The following is a 24,245-nucleotide window of genomic DNA, read 5'->3' on the forward strand; positions in this document are numbered from 1 at the left end:
CTAACTCCTGGTATAGAGCAAAACACCACGAATTCAAATTTCAAAGTGAGTTTTAAATGAACTAGCTTTGCTTTAAAACATGACAGTACAGAACAAGAAAAGTCAAAATCAGGTGGAAAAGAGAAATATTATCCCCTCTGGAAAAAAGACGGAATTCACTAAATGAGACGGAAATGATGAGAAAAATAAGAAAATTGTTTCTCGTCTGTGGAAACAATTCTTATACAAAGTCATGGGCAAAATCACTTACATTTAACTCTATTATCCAGAGTAATGTTACAAATAAGAGGTCAAAGGTGACAAACAAACAGAAAGTCCTCCTGACATCAGATATGCCTTTCTTCTCCCTTCCTTCGTAAGACTCGATCCTGGCCATGAGGTGTGTGGGGTTGATGGAATGAACGTCGCGCAAAGAAGCGTGAGGGCTCTGACTCCCTGTGAGAGCGCTCTCCATGTCTTCTTGCAGGGGGTTCATCCTGGAGGAGGGGTAAAGGAGCCTTTCTCCAACTTCACCATCCCTAGAGAGAAGAGAGCTTTGTGTTAAATCAGAGCTCACCTAAGACCATCATGCTACCCCCACCACTGGGCAACTGTTTCTCTGACAACAGTGTCTTAACTGAAGACATTTCTTCTGATGAAGACATAAATAGAAAGCAAAGAGAAGCAATCCTTGATGTTATCAATCAATATTACAAAAGAGCTGTTACAGAAATGAATGAAATAAAGAAGAATGCAAATTTACAGAATTAAAGAGAGAAGACAGGATGCTAACCACATCAAGAAAGGTCTCACTGATAACCTGGAGATGGCCGGTTCCTTTGCTGGGCAGGGGGGAAAACCTCTCCAACTCTGCGTTGTTACTCCTGAACCAGGAAACCATTTCCTGAAAGCTCCCCAGAGGTCATGTAACCAGAATGTGTAAACGAGACAGGAAAAACGTGTTTCCTAAAGAGGAATTGCTTTCCACCAAAAGTATCTAATAAACTGATTTTAGCATTTCCCCATCACCTCATAATGAATAAGCATGTTTCCAGGTCTCTTCTTGGGAAAAAAGTACACCCCCCCCCAAAAGTTCAGCATTATGCAAATACCTCTGTGCTAATTACACAAGTTACAGCTCTATCTAGAGATCCAGGCGCTCCTCTCCCCAAGACCAAGACGTGCTTCTACAGTACAAGTAAAAGATTAGTAATCTAAGTGGTCTGATCTCATGGATGACGCCAAGTCAGGAAACAGTATGGTGGGTGGTATTACTGTTTGCCAAATATTCCTGTTTCCCTCCTATAGCATTTCTCCCCATGGGAGAGTCTATACCCCTGGCTCTACCAACTTCATGTGCCTTTTTTGGCCAATGGAACGCAAGCAGAAGCTTGGGCGCCACTTTCATCCAGATCTAGGAACCATGCACTGGTTCTCCTTGCTTTTGCCACAGCGACTGGCAATGGCCAGATAAAGAGCATTTTCAAGGTGGGTAAAACAGAATTTGGAAACAGACTGCTGAGGTTTCCCTAAAGCACTGTGGTCCTGCTTGGTCCTGTCACAGTCCAGAACTGTCTCCTTAACAGAACTTCTCTCCCTTCCCACATTCAGGAACAAAAGTCCTTCCCACATTTTCATACAATGTGGTGATAAAATGACATAACATTTTGGAAAGCAATTTGGTTACATGAACTAAGATGCTTTAAAATATTCATACTTCTTGGGCTAGTAACCCTACTTTGCAAATCTAAAGAAAATGAACTGCAGACCTTCAGGACAAAAACTGATCTATGTCATTACAGGTCGGCTTAGTGATTACCTTTGAGCAAGAGGGAGGGAAGAGTGACTAGAGCTCACAAGTTTGGTCAAATTCCATTTCTTGGCCTGAGTAGTGCTAGCTAGCATGGCTGTGCTCATGACTTAGTGATAATTTACTGACGCAGGTAGTAGTTTCAGTGGTGTATTGATTTGTGAAGATTCAAAATGCTGTACACTTATGTACATGTACACATACAGGAATTGTGTATGTGTCTCTGTGAAGTAGACTTTATCATTCTATGTCTATAATAGTTCCAACTAGAAAACAATCTAAGTATCTAACAAAAAGGGATTAGATAAATCATAGTACAGCCACAGTAGTCATTAAAATACTTAGAAAGTATAACTTAGAAAATTGCTTGTTATAATAGTAACTAAAATCTGAATATTAAACAGAACACACACATACAGAGTATGTTCACAACTTTGTAAAAATAAAACCAAATTTTTAGAGGAATGTACCTATGAAACATAGCAAATGTTAATACTGATTATCTCTGCCTGATATTATATGCCCTCCCACATTTACCTGTTCCATATTTTTAGACTTCCTATTTTGCACATACAGTATTTACAACAGGAAGGATTAAATTCAAACGTAAAATTGTTATATTCCTGGACGGATGCCTCAGGACTTTATGAGGCTCTTCCCGCCCTTCTCAACACATTTGGGTGACAGTAGATAACCTCATCTTGGACATTTTGAAAAGTTCAATAGGAGTCCACTTCAGTGCTTTGTAAAATAAAATATAAAATTCCAAAACTCGAAGCATTTCTACACAATTTCTTTCTCAATGAGATCATTACCATCCTGGGGGAAGGAATACCAATGGCATATTCCCCAGTACAGCTGCTCTTAAAACAAAGCTTGCAAAACACGAAATTTATCTTCCAGGCTTCTAAGAGTTAATTCTGGACAGTAAGTAAAAAGGAATGTAACTGTGTTTTCTGTGATGAAACACATATTTCAAAGTTCAAAAAGATACTGGAGTTGCTCTCTAAATTTGAACCTGGGTAAATATAGACATATTTATATAACCATGCATTCTACAGTAAGAAAAAGCAATCCAGGTAGTTTTTAAGCCATTCTAATATTCTATTAGCAAGTATATTTAAAAATTAATTTAAATGCTGAAGTCGACTAAACTGTATAGACCATCCAACAAATTCTTAACTGAAACTCGGGGCTGTTTTTAGGAAGAAAATCGCTTCCGACGTAATTAGATCATTTTCTCAGTCTCATCCATTCCTCCTTCCCTGAGCCCACTCCTCATGAATAAAAAATGGTAACAAAGCAAAACACCAACCCTAGAAATCTGGGGCTATTTCAAACTAAAACATGACATCATACAATTGTATACAACTGCCTTGAGAAATGAAAATCATTACACTGTTTTTCAGATGCATGCACAGAACTGCTAACTAGCTAGAATTTATAGATACTTGCATACTTTCAACAATAGTTACCCAAAGCACAGATTGTTGTGAGCAGACTCCTAGCAGACTGATCCCTCCCTAGGACAGAGGGGACTTTTAAAAGGGAGAGAGAGCTTCCTTTTAATATATAAAAGAGAAGGAAACTACATAAAGCCCCTTTCTACTCTACAATCATAGGACTTCATGCTAACCTTGTCCTGACAAAAGATTCAAGTGTGAACTCCTTCAGGAAGACTTCACTGAAATGCTCCCCACATTCTAATCCCCAGGCAGGGTCAAGTATATCTCCTCCAAGTTCCCCCAGAACTGTGGATATGCCACTTCTGCTATTGCTTACTACAATGTGCCCTAATTATCCATTTATTCGCCTGTCTCTCTGGCAAGTCAGTGTGCTCTGTGAAGGCCTTGAATTTGATTTGCACACTCCTGTGTCCCAGGGACCACCACAATATACGGCACACAGCAGGAACAAAACAACTGGTCGACTAATTTAATTCTACATCTATCACAGAGACCAGCAGAGTTGGCTTTCAAAATTCTCTGAATTGAAGAGACTACAACTACTTTTTTCTAAGGAAGAGCTTGGATATTCTTCCAGATGTAATTTTGGAAGTATTAAATATTCAGTTCTTGGTACTGAGAATCTCTCTGGGGTTGGCTTAAGGAAGACTAGGCCTCTCTAAAGATTGTGTTAAGCATTGATTAGCTGTATGCACAGGAGCCTAAATCTACAATTCAAGATTTATTCCAACCATGCGGAAAGTATGGGGGATGAGGAGTGGGGCGGAGAATTATTAAGAAAAAAAGAAAAACATCTCCTTATCTTTTTCTGGGATTTGTGTGAGGAAATGAGAATCTCCTTTTGTTGTTTCAGTTTTTGAAAATGAGATTCATGTCTTCCTCTCTAGATGAATAACTATCTTCCTCTGTACTCTAATATTAGCCAGGTATTTCTACAATTATGCTGTATTAACAACTGCCCCAAATTCAGTGGCTTAACACAATCTACATTTATCCTCAAGCTCACGGGTCTTACAGGTTGCCTGAAGTTCAGCTGCTCTAGTGGGGGCTCAGCTAGGCAACTCTGCTCCTGGGGGCAGCAGAACTTGGCTTCAAACTGTGTGTTGGATCTAGGTCTGACCTTTGTCTTCCTCCTTGGACCAGGACTATCTGGGTCATGTTCTTTTCACGGCAAGTGCCAAGAGCACAGGAGACAAGCTAGATCATGTTAATACATTTAAAATCTCTGTATACATGATGTCTGTCCTATTCTGTCAGCCAAAGTATATCTCAAGGCATGCCCAAGGCAGCAGAGCTCGCATGTACACTCCACTCAAAGAGGAGGAGAACGTAAGTGCATATTTGCTGATTAATTTACCAATCTAGCATAGCTATCAATGTTCTAAACCCGGGGTTGACAAACTATAGCCTGGAGGCCAAATATGGCCTGCTGCCTGTTTTTGAGTATCAGGTTTTATCAGAACACCACCACAACCATTCTTCTGGTCTATGGATGCTTTCACACTAAGATGGCAGAGGTGAACTGCCCCACCAGAAACCATACTTTACTATACGCATTTTTCTAGAAACAGAGATTACTGCTTTCATTAGCTTCACAAAGGAGACCCAAGTGAGATTTAGAGTTGTTTAGATTAGCAAAAATAGGCTAATGATGAATAATTCCACTGGTTGTTCTGGTGACACCACAGGTTAGGGATACACTGTATGTTGGCTTCCCTGGGGCCACTTCAGCAGTGCTTACAGCATCAACATGCTGCTCTTTGACTTAATTCTCTTTCCTTAATTCCACACTACCAGAATTGGAGAAGAATTCTGTCCCATCTATGTTGACAGCTTCTTAAATGATGATATCCTTCCCACGTGGAAAAAAAACAAAATAAAAAGAACTAAGATCCTTTCTGCTTCCAAGAGGACTGGCTTACATCTTTGGGATTCTTCTATGGCACTCATCCCCAGGCTGGGTGCAAAGCTGAGCCAGAACTTCAACTCCATCTGCTTCAGCACAGAATTGATACTATCCAGATGGTAAAGAGCAGCTGCTCTGAGCACTGGCTACCATTGCTAGTGTCATACAGAGTCCCACAGTTTCTTGTACCTTCCTCCGAGGAGTAGAGAGAGGCTCTGGGCACCCACTGGTGGCATCAAACCACTTCTTTCAACCCAACCACCCAGCCTCCTTCTCGGTACTACTTCTGGCAACAGCCAGGACACTGTATGTTCTCCTCGAACAGAGTGTCAGGATAACAGACACTAAAACCATTTAATTCAGAAAGACTTTAGTCATCACCTTAACCAAAGGCCTAGGGAGCAGAGCTGGCTTATAGACGTGTTTTGCTTGGTCTTGCACAGTATTGCTCAACATTTTGAATTAATTGCTAACATTTTCATGTAAAAATCCAGACTTCCAGCTTCTCTTGAAAAGTTAAAAATAGAATCACTAGGCCTGCATTTCCTTACCATAACAATAAAGCCCAGAAGATGCTGACCTCTTTAGAGGTGGTATGATGCACTTTCCACTTGGCCTCAGTTTTTCCTGGAGGCATGTGAGTTTGCCACTCTCATCTATTTCCACTCCCTTGTTTTAAAGGCAAAGAGTTGCATTAACACCTGAAGACTGTCTCATCATATTGCTTCAAAGGTTTCTTCATCTTTGTTATCAAAGTTATTCTTGCCTATAAAATAAATGCATGCTTAAAGATTAAAAAAAAAAAGAGGAAAGACTCTGAGGCCTATGTGGATTATAGGGACGTGCCCATCTAAGAGATGTTTTAAGATATATTTTAGGATTAAAACTCAGGTCTTCTACTTCTTCCCTCTCCGTCACTCAGCCTCCTCCCAGGTTACTAGAAGGAAACAGGAGGGACATCAGCAGGTGTTTAAATGGACCTGGGGATGCAGGCATTGAATCGGAGAGTCCTAAAGACACGGGCTGCCTCAGCTGTGCCCACTCTATCCTAGGACTGGGTTTCTTTGGGAGCAGGGGGCAACCCGAGCTGGCTATCCTCTAGCAAGGCCCACATGGGAAAAGACCTAGTTAATGATGGTAGAAGTCCTGTCCAAGACGAAACAGCCAGAACTGGGGAATGGGAATACGGAGGAAATAACCTGACATTTACAAACACACCTTGCCAGTAAGAGAAAAAGGCATGGTAACTAAGAAACATAGAGCCTTTAAAAAATAAATATACACAGAAAGAGAGAATGTGGGAAAGAAGCTACAGCTAATTTGAAGTATCAAAAAACATAGTAAAACAACCTTCATATTTTAAGGATCTCAGTATGAGATGAGCAAAGTTCTGCCACACCTAAGAAGAGCCGAATATCCCACATGTCAAATTCAATCAATTATTAACCTTTCATAAAATAAAAATTTCTACTTAGTGTCTGCTTAAATGAAGCTGCTTATATTTTTTAAAACCTCCAAAGTTGTTTGTAGATATTTTTTTTTTTTTAAGATTTTTTATTTATTTGACAGTGAGAGAGACAGCCAGAGAGGGAACACAAGCAGGGGGAGCGGGAGAGGGAGAAGTAGGCTTCCCGCAGAGCAGGGAGCCTGATGCGGGGCTTGATACCAGGATCCTGGGATCATGACCGGAGCCGAAGGCAGAAGCTTAATGACTGAGCCACCCAGGTGCCCCAGGATAAGATGTTCTAAACAAAGAAAAAAGTACGATTCATTGTCCTGTACTTCTTCACGTTGTTGATTCTACCCTGGAAAGTAAAGGCCCAGTAGAACTCTGATGAAAGTGGCGGTAGAAAGACTAGCAGGGGACAAAGTTAAAGAGTTGATGACTTTGTGCAACACTTCAGCTTCCTGAGCTAGAGAACCAGCATTACAAAGCACTACAGGAAGTTTAATAAAACCATGATCAAACCAACCTTTTTTTGGCAAATTGCCCACTACCACTATGTTCACATTTCAAAACAGTCTTGGCTTACTTAATGCCATATATACTCCAAACTAAATACAATGTCTAAAAAATATTTCTAAAATCTAGGCTATTGGATTGTATTTTATTTTTTTTTTTTTTTTTTTAAGATTTTATTTATTTGACCGAGAGAGCACAAGCAGAGGGAGAGAGACGGAGAAGCAGGCTCCCTGCTGAGCAAGGAGCCCGATGTGGGACTCGATCCCAGAAACCTGGGATCATGACCCAGGCTGAAGGCAGCCGCTTAACCGACTGAGCCACCCAGGTGTCCCTATTGGATTGTATTTTATTATCTTTTATTTTGTTTCAGGATTTTACTTAAATTCTAGTTAGTTAACATACAGTGTAATATTGGTTTCAGTGATTCATCACTTACATACAACACTCAGTGTTCATCACAACAAATGCCCTCCTTAATGCCCATCATCCATCTAGCCCATCCCCCAGCCACCTCCCCTCCAGCAGCCCTCAGTTTGTTCTGTATAGCCATCAAAAAGAATGCAATCTGGCCATTTGCAACACGTGGGTGGAGCTAGAGAGTATTATGCTGAGCGAAATAAGTCAGTCAGAGAAAGACAAATACCATTATGATCTCATGCATATGTGGAATTTAAGAAACAAAACAGATGGATATTGGATTGAATTTCAAAATACCTACCTATCACATTCAAATTAGCAGTTGAAACAACAGGAAATCACTGGATAGAGAGAAACAATAGATTACCGGATAGAGAAATCTGGGGCCAAAAATCAGTTATTGTAAATAAGTGAAAAATTGTATAAAACATTTAAATAACATCCTATTGTTCAGTACAAATAAAAAAATAAAAAACCTCTCCTCAGTCAAGGAGTCAAATTTTGCCAGTAGATCCCTATTAATTTGACCACTGAGTGAAATATTTAAAAAAGAAAAAGAAAACAATGCATGCGCATGTATGAAAGTCTGCAAGGCTTTTTACAGATCTGCCCATATCATCAGGGCTACAATGGGGGAGCAGAAGGGAGAACTGAAACAAAGTAATACTGCTCTCTAAGAGTTCAACTATAAATTCAACACATAATGAATTAGAGTAGAGTACGGTGTCCCTAAAGAAGCAAAATGGTTCGCAGGCCAAGATAGGAGAATATTGACAGGACATGTGTTCAGCTCTCAAGAGCAGAAGAGGAAATGTGCCCACCAGAAAGGGGATGGGCCAGCCCAGAAAGTGCAGGAACAGGAGTGTCACAGCAAATGGAAGCTGTGTCTAGCCTGGCATCTTCAAGTGGGAGGACCTTGCCTGTTGGATTCTAAGCATCTCCAGTCCACGGGCCTATGATTATATAATGGCGCAAGGGTATCATCAGTTCCTTTTGTCACTGAACAATTTAATAATTCCCTGCATGCCTCCCACCACCTTTTTAAAATTCTGTTTCTTATTAAAATGTCATAGTGTAGGTAGAGAAACAAGAGATGATCAGCTCGAGATAAACATTCAGTCTACATAGCGGTTGCCGTGTTCACTGCAGATTTTGAGATGTGAGTTGACCCACGGGAGGCAGAGCCACTCTCCACGGGGCTCTGGAAACAGATGGTGACAAATCAGGTTTCTTGGTCAACAAGAAAGAGGGCTGGACTGTAACACTAACAAAGTCAGTGTGACGCCACTGAGAAACTTTTGGGGAAGTGGATGTGGATGTCTCTTGATGACCCACAAAAGCATTGCTCTTTGAGGACTCCTAGAGATACCATTCAGATACCACCTTACTGATAGTCATCTTTAAATATTAGCATATTTTGTGTATCGTAGGGAAGTGGTGACATTCCAAAAACAAAAGAGAATTACAGAAAATTGTACTTCACTTCACTTCAGTATTCTTCCAATATCTCTTTATAAACTCACATGATGAACAACAGTGGTGAGAGTGGACATCCCTGCCATGTTCCTGACCCCAGGGGAAAAGTTCTCAGATTTTCCCCCATTGAGGATGATATTTGCTGTGGGTCTTTGGTATATGGCTTTCATGATGTTGAGGTATGTTCCCTTTATCCCTACATGGTGGAGGGTTTTTATTAAGAAAGGATGATGTATTTTGTCAATTGCTTTTTCTGCATCTATTGAGAGGATCATATGGTTCTTTTTTTTTTTTTTTTTTTTTTTTTTTAAAAGATTTTATTTATTTATTTGACAGAGAGAGAGATAGCGAGAGCAGGAACACAAGCAGGGGGAGTGGGAGAGGGAGAAGCAGGCTTCCCCCCGAGCAGGGAGCCCGATGTGGGGACTCGATCCCAGGACCCTGGGATCATGACCTGAGCCGAAGGCAGACGCTTAACGACTGAGCCACCCAGGCGCCCGAGAGGATCATATGGTTCTTTTCCTTCCTTTTATTAATGTGGTGTATCACATTGACTGATTTGCAGACTTACATACAATTATCAATAATTTTCTGTAAGTAACATCAAAAACTAATGATGTATGGTGACTAACATAACATAATAAAAGAAAAAAAAGAAAAAATAATTTTCTGTAAGTAAATTATTAAGAGGACCACAGTTATCAGGCTCAAAACAGAGCTAGAATAACTGAACTTGACTCTGTAATGGTAATACAGTACATTTGCTTTTTTTAAAATCTGACTTACAAGTATTTGAGTATGATTACTAATTCAAAACCCCTAAAAAGTAGGGGAAGTTCAGCTAAAGGTTCTTAATAAGTACATAGATTCTGACACATATCCTCTCAACTAAGCAAGTATAGCTAATATTTGGATTTCTAAAAGTTGAGAAGTATAATACATTTGAAATCAGGTTTAAGATTTACCACTCAGTACCAATAACATATGCCTTACCAGAAAGAACAGAGGAAAAAATCCATCTTAAAAATGAAGAAAATGTAAAAGCTAAGAAAATGATAGATTATAATCAAAATGGAAGCGTTGACAGTTTACTTTTTAAAAAAATCTATTTGGCATTTTAAAGACATACATATGGATGCAGATTATTTGAATACATAATTTTTTAGAGATGGATAATTATATTTTTAGCCCCTCAATCACAGATGATATGCTATTTTGAGGATACGATATGTTACACTTACAAAATTTACCATAAAACTATACTACTAAATAAAATCTAATTCAATAAATCTTGCAATTAGGGACTGTACATAGAAAAAACAATGCAAAATAGACACTCATAGCAGTATTTTCTAAAATACTGAGATAAATATATTTAAAAATTTTTAAATAATATTTAAAAAATGACAGTAAGACCTTAGGAAAATGTTTAGAGAGATGTTTATAAAAGAATTCTGAAGGGGCACCTGGGTGGCTCAGTCGGTTAAACATCTGACTCTTAATTTTGGGTCAGGTCATGATCTCAGGGTCCTGGGAACAAGTCCTGGGTCGGTCTCCACACTCTGCCCAGAGTCTGCTTGAGATTCTCTCTCTCCCTCTGCCCCTCCCACCCCCTTGCTTGTGCGTGCCTGCTCTCTCCCTCTGTCTCAAATAAATAAATAAATCTTAAAAAAAAAAAAAAAAGAATTCTGAAAATGTCTTACTAATGAAGCATTTAGGTAAGAACATGTCAAACTCATATTCAATGTAAATATCCATTTTCTCCTCTCAGGGATGAGAGGTAGAGCCAATGGAAGTAAAACATCTTACTTTGAAAAAAATAATAATAAATTAGATTGTATAATTTTTAAAAAATGACAGTAAAAGCAGTGGAAAGCTGTCGAAGTTGTGCTTATCATCAAATTCACTTCCTTAAAGTACTTTAATTACTTTTTAAATAAAGAATAAAATTTTAAAAATAGGCACTTAAATTTTAAGGTTACAAAAACTACAAGTATCTTGTAGGGAAAAATATCAGAAAAGAAAAACAATAAGTACGATTAATAAATAAGTCCTAAAGGAGAATGATAAATGTTCCAAGCTGGGGAATGGGTCCAATGTGATTCATTATACTAAACTCTCTACTTTTGTACATGGATGAATATTTCCACGAATTTAAAATATATAAATAAACCCAAGAAATAGGCAAATAGGTAAACCTAGATTGGGGAGGGGGAGATTAAGAAAGGAGTACAAGTACCACTATAGGAGAGGTTATTTTTCAAGCTGTAAGTGATACTTAACACTAATTACATTTGAGAATCATAAAGTTAATACTCCGGAAATACTTTAGTATTCTTGATTTATCAAGAAGACGTGGATGGCCTGCCCTGAACAAACCACCCCAAAAAGAAAAGTAAAAAATTTCAGTTGACAAAGAATTACCTAGCAAAGGAACTGGAGTCAGAGAGTTTGCTCAGTATTTCAAAATTTGAAAAAAAAAAAAAAAGAAAGATAAAATCTTGCAAACTGTTCCAGAACATTAAAAAAAAAAGCTATCATACCATTAAATAAAGCTAGCATAATCCTGACATTATCTGTCCAAGAACACACAAGAACAAAGAACACAAGTATAAACTAATCCCACCTATGAACATGTTATTATATATTATACAACACTGTATATACCACATATTAACCTAATAGCAAAATGAGTAATTTCCTTAGCGCAGACTGAGTTAGGTACAGTGCTGAGTACTTAACTTAGAGTCATTTAAACCTCACAACAGCTCCCATGAGTAGACTCCCATATTCGAGTGCATTCCTGAAACATTGCATAAATAAGTCAAAACTCATATAAATAAAAGCTAAACCTTAATAAGGAGGCAGATATTTCTGTTTACCCATTAAAATGTTTCTTTGCATTTCAAAAGCATGCATGAACACAACTTATGACTCATGTGGGCCAAAAAGCTTTGAAATTATGTAAATTTTGACTGGTTTTCAATTTGGGGGGACTGGCATAATTTCAAATTTTGTGGGACTCATCTCCATATTGACATCTGTCTTCCACTTCCCTTAAAATGTGGCCCTTTCATGTCTCTTATTCTCCAGGTTTTGAAAGAGATATAGGGAAATATCCTAGTGATGGAAGAAAAACAACTGTAAACTGAAAAAAAAAATGGCAAGTGATAATCACCGCCTGGAGACAAGGAACAAGAGGCAGACAGGAGAGGAGTGTGTGCCCATCTTCAGGGGCCACGCGGGTGGGCACAGAGGCCATGATGATGATTTATCAGAAGTCAGAAATCTGAACTGTGAGAGGAAATTAACCAAATACCAAGTATTAGTTCAATTAAAAAAAAATAAAACCACTAAAGATCAATAAAAACTCATTAGCTATAAACCATCTAGCCTGTGCCTTTAAGCTTTCCTGCAAAAAATATCTACAGATGATAAAGATGCCATCAAAATTCAGTTGCAAAAGAATGAAACTATTAGTCAATCTGGCTCATGGAGAAAGAAATCTACACATCAAAATATACTGAAGGTTCCATTTAAGAAACTGCAGGTAAATAAATGTTTGCAGGATGAGGAATTTATAAGAACATCTACAAAGAGAAACATCTGAATACATAAAAATCAAAAGCTTCCCTATCTACCTTACGTTAGAAGTGAAACTTAAAAGTGATTAAAGACATAATGAAAACCTTAAAATTCAATCAGAAAAATGGGCAAAGAAAGAAAAGGCACACAAGATAAAGAAATTTATTGATAATCTAATAAAAATAGAATTCTCATCCAACACCTGTAAATTTTTTAGAGAAGCAAATTTGAGGTATGAGATCATTTATTAAATAGTTTCCTGGGACCTTCAGGTAGACAGACCTCAAACCTTTAATCCTGCCTAACCTAACACATAGTCTACTTCTGCTTCTCTCTCCAGAACCACTTCATGCTAGAAATCATAAGCACGTCCCTAAAGGAATCACATTCTCTGGGAAGCTCTACTTGTATTTTTCTCTCTACCCAGAGTGCTACTCTCCTTATCTCTATGGCTTACTCATCCTGTAAGCCTTAGCTCAAAGGTTACTTTCTCAGGGAAACTTTGGCTTCTTCCCACTCTTCCCCACCTCTGCCCTGAGCAGAGAATAGCATAAACAGACTTCTATAATGACATTTATTACGCTGCAACAAGATTATTTTTGCTCTTCGTTTTTTTTAAAGCAACAGTTTGCTTAAAATGTTGGGATTCACCTATTTACCAGTCCCTTCATTCTGGACAGTGAGAATGGGAAGAAATTAAAGACAGACTGACATGGAGCACCTGGGTGGCTCAGTCAGTTAAGCGTCTGACTCTTGATTTAGATTCCTGTCATCTTAGGGTCCTAGGATTGAGCCCCGCATCAGGCTCCCCGCTGAGTGGGGAGTCTGCTTGGCTCCTTCTGCCCCTCCCTCTGCATGCACTCTTTCTCTTTCTCTCTCTCAAAATTAAATAAATAAACCTTAAAAAAAAAAGACAGAAAGACTATTTAAAATTGCATCAAAAACATTAAAATAAGTTTAACAAAATACATGCAAGATCTCAACACTGAAAACTAAAAAACACTGCTTAGAAAATAAAGATGAAAATCAATGGAGAGATATATTATGTTTATGGATTAGAAGAATTCATAGTGATAATATTTCAATTCTCCCCAAATCAATCTATAGATACAACTCAATTCCATCAAGTTTTTTTGGCAGAAATTGACAAGCTAATTCTAAAATATATATAGAAATGCAAAGAAATGAGAATATCCAAAGCAATCTTGAGAAAGAAGAACAAAATTGGAAGACTCACACTGCCTCACTTAAAGATTTTTTATAAAGCTTCAGTAATGAAAACAGTATGGTACTAGCATAAAGATCAGCAAATAGATCAACGGAACTTAACAGAGAGCCTAGAAATAGACCTGCACTTATATGATCATCTGACTTTGGACAAAGATGTCAGAGCAATCCAATGGTAAAAAGCAAGTTTGTTTTCAACAAATGATGCCAGGACAACCAGATATCAAAACTGAAGGGGAAAAAAAAAAAAAAAAAGAACTTTGAACCCTGACTCACACAGTGCAAAAAATAAGAATGTGTAGGAGAATATTTTTTTTTTAAGATTTTATTTATTTGTCAGAGAGAGAGAGCATAAGCAGGGAGAGCAGCAGACAGAGGGAGAAGGCGGCTCCCTGCTGAGCAAGGAGCCCGATGCAGGACTCAATCCCAGGACCCCGGGATCATGACCTGAACCAAAGGCAGATGCTTGACTGAGCCACTCAGGCGTCCCAAGAATGTGCAGGAGAATATTTTTGTAGGCGAAGATTTCTTACAGAAGACAGAAAAAACCAGAATCATAAAAAAAAAATTGTTTAGGCTATCTTAAGGGTTCCCACTGGCCAATGTGGGACAGCCTGAGCATGAAAATAAGCAATAGCAATAATGCTGGAAAAATTTAAAAGTTCCAGTATCTGGGACGCCTGGGCAGCTCAGTTGGTTAAGTGTCTGCCTTCAGCTCAGGTCATGATCTCAGGGTCCTGGAATCAAGTCCCACATCGGGCTCCCTGCTCAGCGGGAAGCCTGCTTCTCCCTCTGCCTGCCGCTCCCCCTGCTTGTGCTCGCTCTCACTCTCTCTCTGATAAATAAATAAATAAAATCTTTAAAAAAAATAAAAAAACAAAAGTTCTAGAAGTCCACAGTAGTATTGTAAAAAAAGTGAGAGAGAGAGATGAGGTAGAAGTTCTCCTTTACAGAAAAAAATGTCAGATAAAAAAGGAAGAAGAGATAATAAAATTAGAAAAATCAACAATTTGTAACCCACTGGAGGATTAGTAACTGTAACTCGGCTGGAGTAACTGAGCCATGAAAAGAATCTTCCAACGGATGCTAAAAATTAAGAGGCTGTTGAGAAATAGGATCTTCATAGTCTCAAAGTATTATCCCTCGGATTATCTAATAATTCCATTGGGGATAATATACCTTTACAGTGAAGAGATCTGGCAGCCACCATCTGTACCCAATCAAAGGGCATTACCAATACTGGAATAAGCTGACATTATTATATACCTTCCAATGTGATGCATTAAGAAGTACGTAACACCAATTATCTATCATGACATACCCTTGCAAAAATGTTTAACCTGATTTTAGTCATAAAGAAACAATCAGACAAACACAGCTTTTGGGATGTTCTCCAAGACAGGCACTGTGGGCTGTTCAAAAAAGTCAATGTGGTTAAAAACAAAACAAGAACAGAAAGAAGGAAAAGTGCTGTGGATACTCTTCAAACTTAAAAAAACATCAAGAGACACAACTATCAAATGCAATGCACAAGCCTAGATTGAATCTTGAATTTAAAAGAAAAGAAGAAAGAAAAGGAACGGAAAGACAAAAGAAAAGAAAAAAGAAAAAGGCACAGAAGACAATTGGGTAATTGATTATAGTTCAGTCTTCTGGTTATGTAGGAGAATGACCCTATTCTTAGGAGACACATGCTGAAGTACTGAGTAGTAAGTGTCATGAAGTACACAGCTTAACTTATGAATAGTTCAGAAAAACAGAAGAACAGAAAGATGTTTTGTAATAGAGTCGCCTCTATTTATCTATCCATCCATCCAGTATCTATAAACATACATATGATATATATTTAAATATAATGTATATAGAATACATACACATACGTAGCATACAGATATTATAGAGAGCAAAGGCAAATTTTCATTACAAAAAAATCCTTAAATTAACTTTGCTACCGTGTGAGCTACCTTTATAAGCACGGAGGAACCAGAATCATCCTAGAAAACCACTTAAACCATTCTGTGAAACAGAATGCACGTGGATTTTGTACACATTTGCATAATTCTTCTACGTGAGGGTTTGAGACAGTGACAGACTAAAAGGAAAATCTCTATAATCTGTAGGCATCCAAATCATTTTGCCCTTTACGTAACTATCAAATTATCCCCACACAAATGAAAATTGGTTGAAGACTTCCTAAGTACTTGTGACTGCAGATAGCAGTCATTCTGTCTGAATGTTCAGCCACTGTCAAACCCCTAATAATGGCCTTTTTTGCTGTTGTCCTGAGGCCTAAATGAAACAGTGGAGGGTATACTGAGCAACAGTTTGGGCTCTAAAGTCTGCTCAGGTCTTTAGTGAAAATGTGCACAAGATAATCACTTTTCTATAAGCTTTTACAAGCCAAATCTGTCCTTCATTTGGTTCCATATATTAGTACCCAAACTCTTCCCAGACACTTGGGGAAAGAGATTTTTTACAAGGCCTCATCCACTGAGGCTCGGGTATATCAGATGCTGTTTTATTCATGCAGCTGATTTATTATACTACACTGATTGCTACATTTCAACACCACTTCCTTCTGTTCTTTCTCTTACTTCTCTTTAAGAATTTAGAATGTCCGACTCCGTAGTAATAGCTCTCTATATAGTTTCCATGGTTTTATTCCAAATATTTATTTTCTAGGTCTTTTCTAGTGTTGTTTACTCACTTGAGATGTAATGAAAGCTTATAGTCCATCCTGATAAATCTGCTCACTCTTGGCTGCTACTTTCGGCCCTCTTCCTTCCCCCTCAACACACATATTCAAGGCCTTCTATTAAAACACTCTGTCATTTCTTGCAGTCTTGTCTCACTCAATAATTTCTGCTTATATCAGCAGATCAAAGTAACCATGTGTGCATAAACAGGATTTAACCTTTTAACGATATAGTTTAAGACTAAGATTTATTTAGAAATTAATATCAATGACTTGGAAAAATTAAAGCAGAAAACAAATATGTTATGGTATTTTTAAGTCAGTCTTCTAACAACACTAATTTATCTCCCAAGCCCAAACCTGTTTTTATAGAAACTTAATTTCTAAGCAATCTATTTCTATAGCAATAGTAAAAATATTAGTGAACTTTTATTTGACACTTAACATAAAAATATTAAGATATACCAATGGCTAGATAAATGCATATTGATGTTTTCATAACTTATGAGGCAAACTAAAACATATATACTGAGAAACTGAATCTGGATGTGTACTACAAAATTTTAAAATTGCATTTGATAATTTTTGAAAATTCAAAGTTTGCCAAGAATATACCATGTCTACTTTATTTACTCCACAAATATGTGTTGAGCACCAAAAAGCTGTGTCAGGTCTTCCTCTGAGCACTGGGGATGTGGCAATGAACAAAATCAAAAATATCTCCTACCCTCACAGAGCTTACTTTCTTTTTTATTTTTTTAAAAAGATTTTATTTATTTCTTTGAGAGAGAGTAAGAGTGAGAGAGATCACAGAGGGAGAGGGAGAAGCAGGCTCCCCAATGAGCAGGGAACCCAACGTGGGGCTCAATCCCAGGACCCTGAGATCATGACCTGAGTTGAAGGCAGACTTTCTAAAATAAGGGAGCAGAGGATAAACAAAAGAGCACTGTACGTTTAAACTGCATGGTCAGGATGACCTCACTGAGAAGGTGGAGCAAAGAGCATTGCAGGGAGAGGGTAGAGTAAGGACAAAGCCCTGAGGTGGGGTGGAGTTGGCCATGCAAGAGTGCAGACAGGTCATTAGCTTTCAGCTTGGCTGGAGCTAAGTAACAGAGCTGGAGAGCAGAAGGAGAGGATAAGAGAGAAGGGGTGGAGGGCCTTACACACCAGTGTAAAAACTTTAATGAGACAGGAAGACACTGGAAGGTTTTCAGTAGAGGCTCTCTAGCTGAGAGAACCATAGAAGCAGGAAGACCAATCAGCAGATATGGTAACCATTCAGGAAAGAGGTTGACTTAGTAGACTAGCGTGGTAGCATGGAGGTGGTGAGAACGGACTGGTTCTAAATACAGAGCCAAAAGCATTTTTGATGGCCTGGGTATGGGATAAAGGAAGGACAAAAGGAGAACTTCCAGGTTTACAGCCTGGGGAAATAGAAGGATGGAGTTGCTAGTTACTGAAATGGAGAAGATCGTGGAGGGGCAACTTCGAGAAAGAACAGTTTAGTTTGGACACATAAAGTGTAAAATGCTTATTAATATCCAAGTGGATAGTAATTATTATTATTAAAGTAAGTAGCTGGAAATAAGTGAGGAGTTCAGGGAAGAGGTCTGAGCTAGAGAGAGAAATTTGAGAGTTGGTAGGTAGCATAGGGATGGAAGTTAAAACCATGCAATAGAACAGAAATTTGAATGTTCTCCCTTCTTTCCATAAAAGATGAGACAAGGGGATGCCCTCTTTCAGTCCACTAAAAGTTCCCATTTTGTTAAATAATAAGCACTGAACACCTACAAAATGTAAAACCCCAAGGACATTTAAAAGGATTCAAAAAGCAATGCAAGTGTCTCCCCGCTCTCGGCAGAACTTCCATCTAGTTGAGGAGACAGATAAATAATTGAAGGGAATGACTGAAGAGAAAGGAAGGAAGGAAGTCAAGTGAGCACTCCTGACAATAACCATGGCCCTGGGTGTTGTCTGGTCCGAGGGAAGATGAGCCAGCCAGAGAGAGGAAGGACATTTGACAATGTAGATTTGTTCTTCCACAGATCACAGGTTGGCAAAATGGCAGCATGCCATGGAGTGGCCCAGTCACATTGGGTAGTTCATGTTGTTAGCTCACTACCTCCGCAGGGGTTGGCAACTTGGTAGCCAGTTATGCCACCAGCACTGGCTGAGTCAAATGGCTGGAATATTACAGCCATATCCCATCACTGCTCAAATAAAAAAATCTCTCTCAATATGGACTCTGGCGAACAAGAATATTCATTCATCTTTTTCAGAAACTGCTATCAGGTGGCCCAGAATAACTAGAACAACGTAGTCTTTATAGCTACCTTCCTTCAACTTCTACTGTCTCTCTCCAAACCCTGATTCTCCTCCTAGTAGATCTCTTCTGGTGCTCAAACAGATTTTACAGCTTTTCTCCCTTTCTCAGCTTCAGCTCTAATTTCTATACTCATGTATTTCCTTCACAGCTCACCTGGAAACAACTTTATTTTAATCTTCTAGGTCAGAGAAGCTATACATAACCCCATTTCCATTCATGAGTCAAACAGAGTCATTTCCACAGGTATAAAAGACTGCTGATTTTTTTGGTTGCTGACTACCCACCATTTTCCAGAACTTTTTCTTCTTCCCACAGAACAAAATCTACTTTTAGCTCTCCTAAAAAATCACAGGAAATCAGTTATTATGGTTAGCACTATTTTTCCCAATTTTGAATTCATTAGTACTCTCAACCATCAGTTGATGGTAATTCAGAGCAACCATGTTGCTCCTTAGTGCACACATTCTCATGAATATTTAAAACTTCCTCTTAGGGATGTGCTGCCAGCTTTAGCAATGATGGAGTCAACCGTCATATTACTTCCTAGACAGATGAGGTCTGTCGGAGGAAATCATCAAGAAGACATGACCACCAACCTGTGAGCTTGACCTGGCCACCTGGAAGCTCCCCACCCCCCTTCCTGTCCTTGGAATGTGTATTCTGCTTGTCTTCCCCATGCCCAGAAGCTGCTCCAAAGATACAGCCTTGAAATAGAACTGTGGTGCTGACACCATCTGGACTGGGTATGTGATTGACTGAACTTGCTTGAGGCCTCGACATAAAATTTTAAGATTCTGGAGGCCAGGTGAGGAAAACTACTCATCTTGCAGCTGCTCAAGACAAGCCTTGTAAGTTAAGTTCCTTCGTTCCTTACAACTGCCACGACCAATGTGAAGTGGTCTGTCTCTTTCTTCACTCTGTCCCTGCCCTGCACACACATGGGCCAGTTTCAGATTACACTCCGGAAGCCCCAAAGGAAGCTGTAAACCAACAAAATCCCTCAGTTAAGAAACCTGAAACATTTTCCGATGCATAAGAGGACATGTCCGTACCAGGTAATGCCATTTCTTCAGTGCTTACTGCAAGCAATTTTCAAATAGAGGCTTTTAGTTCTCAGGACAGAACTATGATCTTATTGATCTAGATCTGAAAATCAGTAATATCCCAAGGCAGTGAGCTCACTGATCTCCCAGGAATCACAGCCAAGTGGTTACAAGTGGACCCTTCTCTTAGTAACCATCTCTCTGCATCTCAATGACTAGAATTAAGAATGTCTTCATCACACATTCTCCATAGGCCTCCCCAAACTTATCTCCTCTACACAGGGAGACCTGAAGCTAAATTCCAAGTAGCCAGCTTACGAGTAGACAGCAAAGCTAAGGTGGCTATTCAGAAGCAAGTGGGGTTTCTCTTCATTCAACAGCACAAGACTCCTTCTGTGAAGGAGAAGAAATAAGCGTTTCTGCCAAGCGTCACTCTAGCTGACAAAGCCATCCTCTACTCACTGCTCCTTAGTGGTTCCAATGCTGGGAGAAGTGGTGCATCAAGAGTAATGCCAGGGAAGACAGAATATCAACTGCCCCTAGTGTTATCCAAGGCCAACTTCCTAATTCACAAACCAGAGCAAACCAATAAAAGGAAATGTCATTCACGTCTTTGCCCAGGAGTATCTACCAAGAGGCAGAAGTTATACATGTCATCTCCTACACCTTAATATACAAAGATGGCACACAGTTCCTAACATGATTACCGATCTATACGGTGGATGAAGGTCGGCTTGGTACACGTGACAGATAAGGAAAATCAACAGCAAAATCTTGATGCCTGGATTTAAAAAAAAAACAAAAGAGTAGCCTTTTCTTTTTTCATCAGACTTCTTAGGTGGTCACACAGGAAACTGACCTTCTGGAGATCAGCATCAGATGATTTTATCAATCTAGCTTATGCTTCAGAAAACAGAATCATGGGTGCCTGGGTGGCTCGGTCGGTTAAGCGGCTGCCTTCAGCTCAGGTCATGATCCCAGAGTGCTGGGATCAAGTCCCATATCGGGCTCCCTGCTCAGCAGGGAGTCTGCTTCTCCCTCTCCCTCTACCTCTCCCCCCCTGCTCATTCTCTCTCTTTCTCAAATAAATAAGTAAAATCTTCAAAAAAAAAAAAAGAAAAAGAAAACAGAATCACAAAAACAAAGACCACTAATTCTAAGACTCAATGCAACTATAGGCTAATATAGTCAGAAAACGGAATTATAGCCTCAAAATGAGAATGGATTCAGAGAACGTTACAGAGGCAGAGGACATCATAAAAGTAGTAGCATCTCTTTAAGCTCTCAAGGTTCCCGATAAAGGTTTGAAACCAGCTCCATTATTTGCTCTCAAATAATGTAACAAGAGATAAGCAATTACAAAGTCAAAAGGAAAATTGTAAGAATGACTTAAAAATACAGATATTGATGTATAGCATATATACTACCTGTAAGTACTTCAAAAATGTTTAAGGTAGGAAAAACTAACAAATAATAACCCATAATTTCTTGGGTACAGCTTTTATTATGAAGACAATGCATTAAATTTGATTCTGCTGTGAGCTCCACCTTCTGAACTGGTGACCATGTCATTCCCCTAATATCTCTTACTGGACTTTTCCAGTTTTCCCAATTACCACTCATTCACATTACTCCCATAATTCAGACTCATCTCCAAAACATCCTCCATGCTGGTATCATGCTAGTTTCTTTAAAAATGAAAACTTGAACAAACCATTTCATCCCTCTACTCCAAACTCCATTTCTCTCACACCCAGGGCTATAGCCATAGGGCCCTATTTTAGTTCCCTGTATAGGAGGAAGTTTCACCATCCATGCCTTCGCCCTAATGTTCCGTCTTCCTGGAGAGCCTTTTCATCGGAGCACTTAAACAACAGCAATAATAAGCCAATGCATTGTTTAAGGAAGCTTAAGTACCACTTCCTCAAAGAAACTTTCCGTCACCTCATTGGATGACACATATGTCATATATCTTTAATGGCACCTCTAATCTTTCACACATTGTTAACATTTCCTTTTCTCAGTGCTAGACCAAGAGTTCTTACAAGACATGTCTATATCCTTCTCACCTAGGGAAATGACTGGCCATGTGTTAGGCATTTGATTTGTTTGTTCAATTAATGAATCACAAATATCACCGTATAAAAGTCTGGAGTCTGGGTGCTTGTTAACCAAAATTAGGCAAGTCTACACACGTCTGGAGTTTCAATATATTACATTAAGTGAACCAAGAATATCTGAACTTTCTTTAATTACTATAACTGACAAAACACTGAATCAAAATGCACCCAAATTAATTAATTTGGTCATCTCTTTTTCCAATGTATTTTGAATGCTGTTTACTGAAGTCGCTCCAACAACATACTACATAAACTGATACAAATATATGGAAACAGAGAAAGAAACCCCACTATATGAAGGGGACCCAAACAGACAGATATGTAATTATCTACCACAAGTAAAACACCATGCTAGAAGCTGTAAGGAAAACTAAGATGGGAAAGACACGACCCTGATCCTCAAGTAGAATAGTTTTAAAAAGGAGGTAAAATGGTTATACAAATAATTAGAAATCAAAGCCCAAGGTAATTATAATACAGAGAAGACTGAACTTTAGGTTGTGGTGACCAGAAAAGGCTTCATGAAAAAGCTGGCCCAAGAGAATATGCATGACTTTGCAAGAAATGGAAAGGAAATACATATTGAGAATAAGAGGAAGACTGGAGTAAATTAAAAACAGAGGCGCACGAGCATGTCCAGGACCAGTGAGCCACAGACGGTCTGGGAGGGGCCCCACGTGAGCAAGCGTCAGAAGGAACAGCTGGACCAGGAAGGAGTACAGGTGACAAGGGCCATGCATGGTCAGCACCGGAGCGTGGGCTCGCTTTTCACACCATGAACAGAGGATAAGGGCACACAGGCTCGACTAAGGAGGCCAGAGTCTGAGGACAAGGAAAATGCACCGAAGGCCACAGCTGTCCATTGGCTACTGAAATGCAGGCAGAGATGCTGGCCCTTCAAAGCATTAAACTGGACTCAACGGGTTTCTGGCTGCCAACAAAGTGAGGTCTAATTGTGGTTTGCTTCTCCAGGATATAGCCATTCTGGGACTCCAAAATTTATGTTTTCTCGATGTCCTATAAAAATATGTATTTTACCACCTGGACAAGCAGAGGGCATGAGAGAAACAGGTACGAATGCTGCTGAAGGGCATAAGAGTCCAGAACTTTCAAATGGTCTGCACTGAACAGCAGAGCACTAAAAGTTCAAAGGGTGTCGGATGGCCAGCTTTTACTCTTTGGTTTAAAAAACAGCAAGACAGCCCCTTCTAGTCTGGAAGCCCTTTCCCACCCACCCTCATTTCCAGAGCCTTCAAAGGGAAACTCGCCCTCCACACAGAAACTACATTTCCCCCATCAAATGCACACACGCTTCTCTATAATGTCACACTGCTACAGAGTTTACATAAAAAAAGACTGCAAATTGATGCCCCAGGACCAAACCTTGTCCTTATATAGTGTTTATCTGTCTGTTGGCTTGCATGATGTCTTATAAACACCGAATTAATTGCCAATATTAAAATATGAGAGTTTCCCCACACAAATCCAAATTTCTAGTTTCTCTTCCAATATAGGCAATCCTGGCAATACTCCCCAGCCCCCCAGTTTGCCACCTGGCCACCTTACTTACTTACAGCCCTGCCTGGTCCTTCTCAGCATTTGTTTGGGCTTCTAGTTTACGTGGTCTTTGGATCGCCAATAGTTGGGGCCCAGTCTCAGCTGGCTGTGTGAGGACGGGGTTCACAAAGAGCACTGCCTGGTGTCAGTCCTCTGCTTACTAGTTGTGTAACTTTACCCAGCTTCTCCTTCTGTAAAATGAGGACAAAAATAATGCAATGTACTTCAGAGGGCTGTTGTGAGGAATATATTAATTTCTACAAAGCAGCGGTTCTCCAGGTACTGGGGCCAGTGAGACATTTTTGGTTGTCACAACTCGGGGAGGTGTCCCTGACATCTAGTGAGTAGAGTCCAGGAATACTGCAGGACAGCCCCCACAACAACAACAACAAAATATCCAGCCCAAAATGTCAACAGGATGAGCAATCCAGACACAAAGCAATCAGAACAGCAGCTAGCACGGAGGAAGCCCTCCTTAAGTGTTAGTTCTTGGCAATAATGCCCACAGCAAGTACTGGCTGGTGTTCCTATCTCGGCTGGAGAAATTTCTAATAGCTCAGGAGTGCCTTGCTTAATGAATTTAACTACGACACAAATAGGAAAATGTACTTGAAACTCTGGTTCCACATCATTAGCTCAACAAGCAAGTGGTTAATTTAAAGAAAACAAAAACAA

General features: G+C 39.3%; 1 protein-coding gene across 8 annotated transcripts in view; it reads right to left on the reverse strand.

Annotated features, from left to right (window-relative positions):
• STARD3NL (STARD3 N-terminal like) overlaps positions 1–24,245 on the reverse strand; it is a 50,015-nt gene that overhangs the window by 20,532 nt on the left and 5,238 nt on the right. For 2 of the 8 annotated variants that reach the window (XM_078059992.1, XM_078059993.1), the window contains exons 2-3: positions 23,584–23,761; positions 251–518 (exon numbers count right to left, since the gene is read on the reverse strand). In XM_078059992.1, the coding sequence (XP_077916118.1) occupies positions 251–518; positions 23,584–23,612 (297 nt within the window). In that variant the 5' untranslated portion in view covers positions 23,613–23,761. The other 6 variants (XM_036084027.2, XM_078059990.1, XM_078059991.1 and 3 more) reach the window with 4 other exon arrangements.

Source organism: Halichoerus grypus, chromosome 12 (assembly GCF_964656455.1).
Source record: "Halichoerus grypus chromosome 12, mHalGry1.hap1.1, whole genome shotgun sequence".
NCBI classification, from domain to species: domain Eukaryota; kingdom Metazoa; phylum Chordata; class Mammalia; order Carnivora; family Phocidae; genus Halichoerus; species Halichoerus grypus.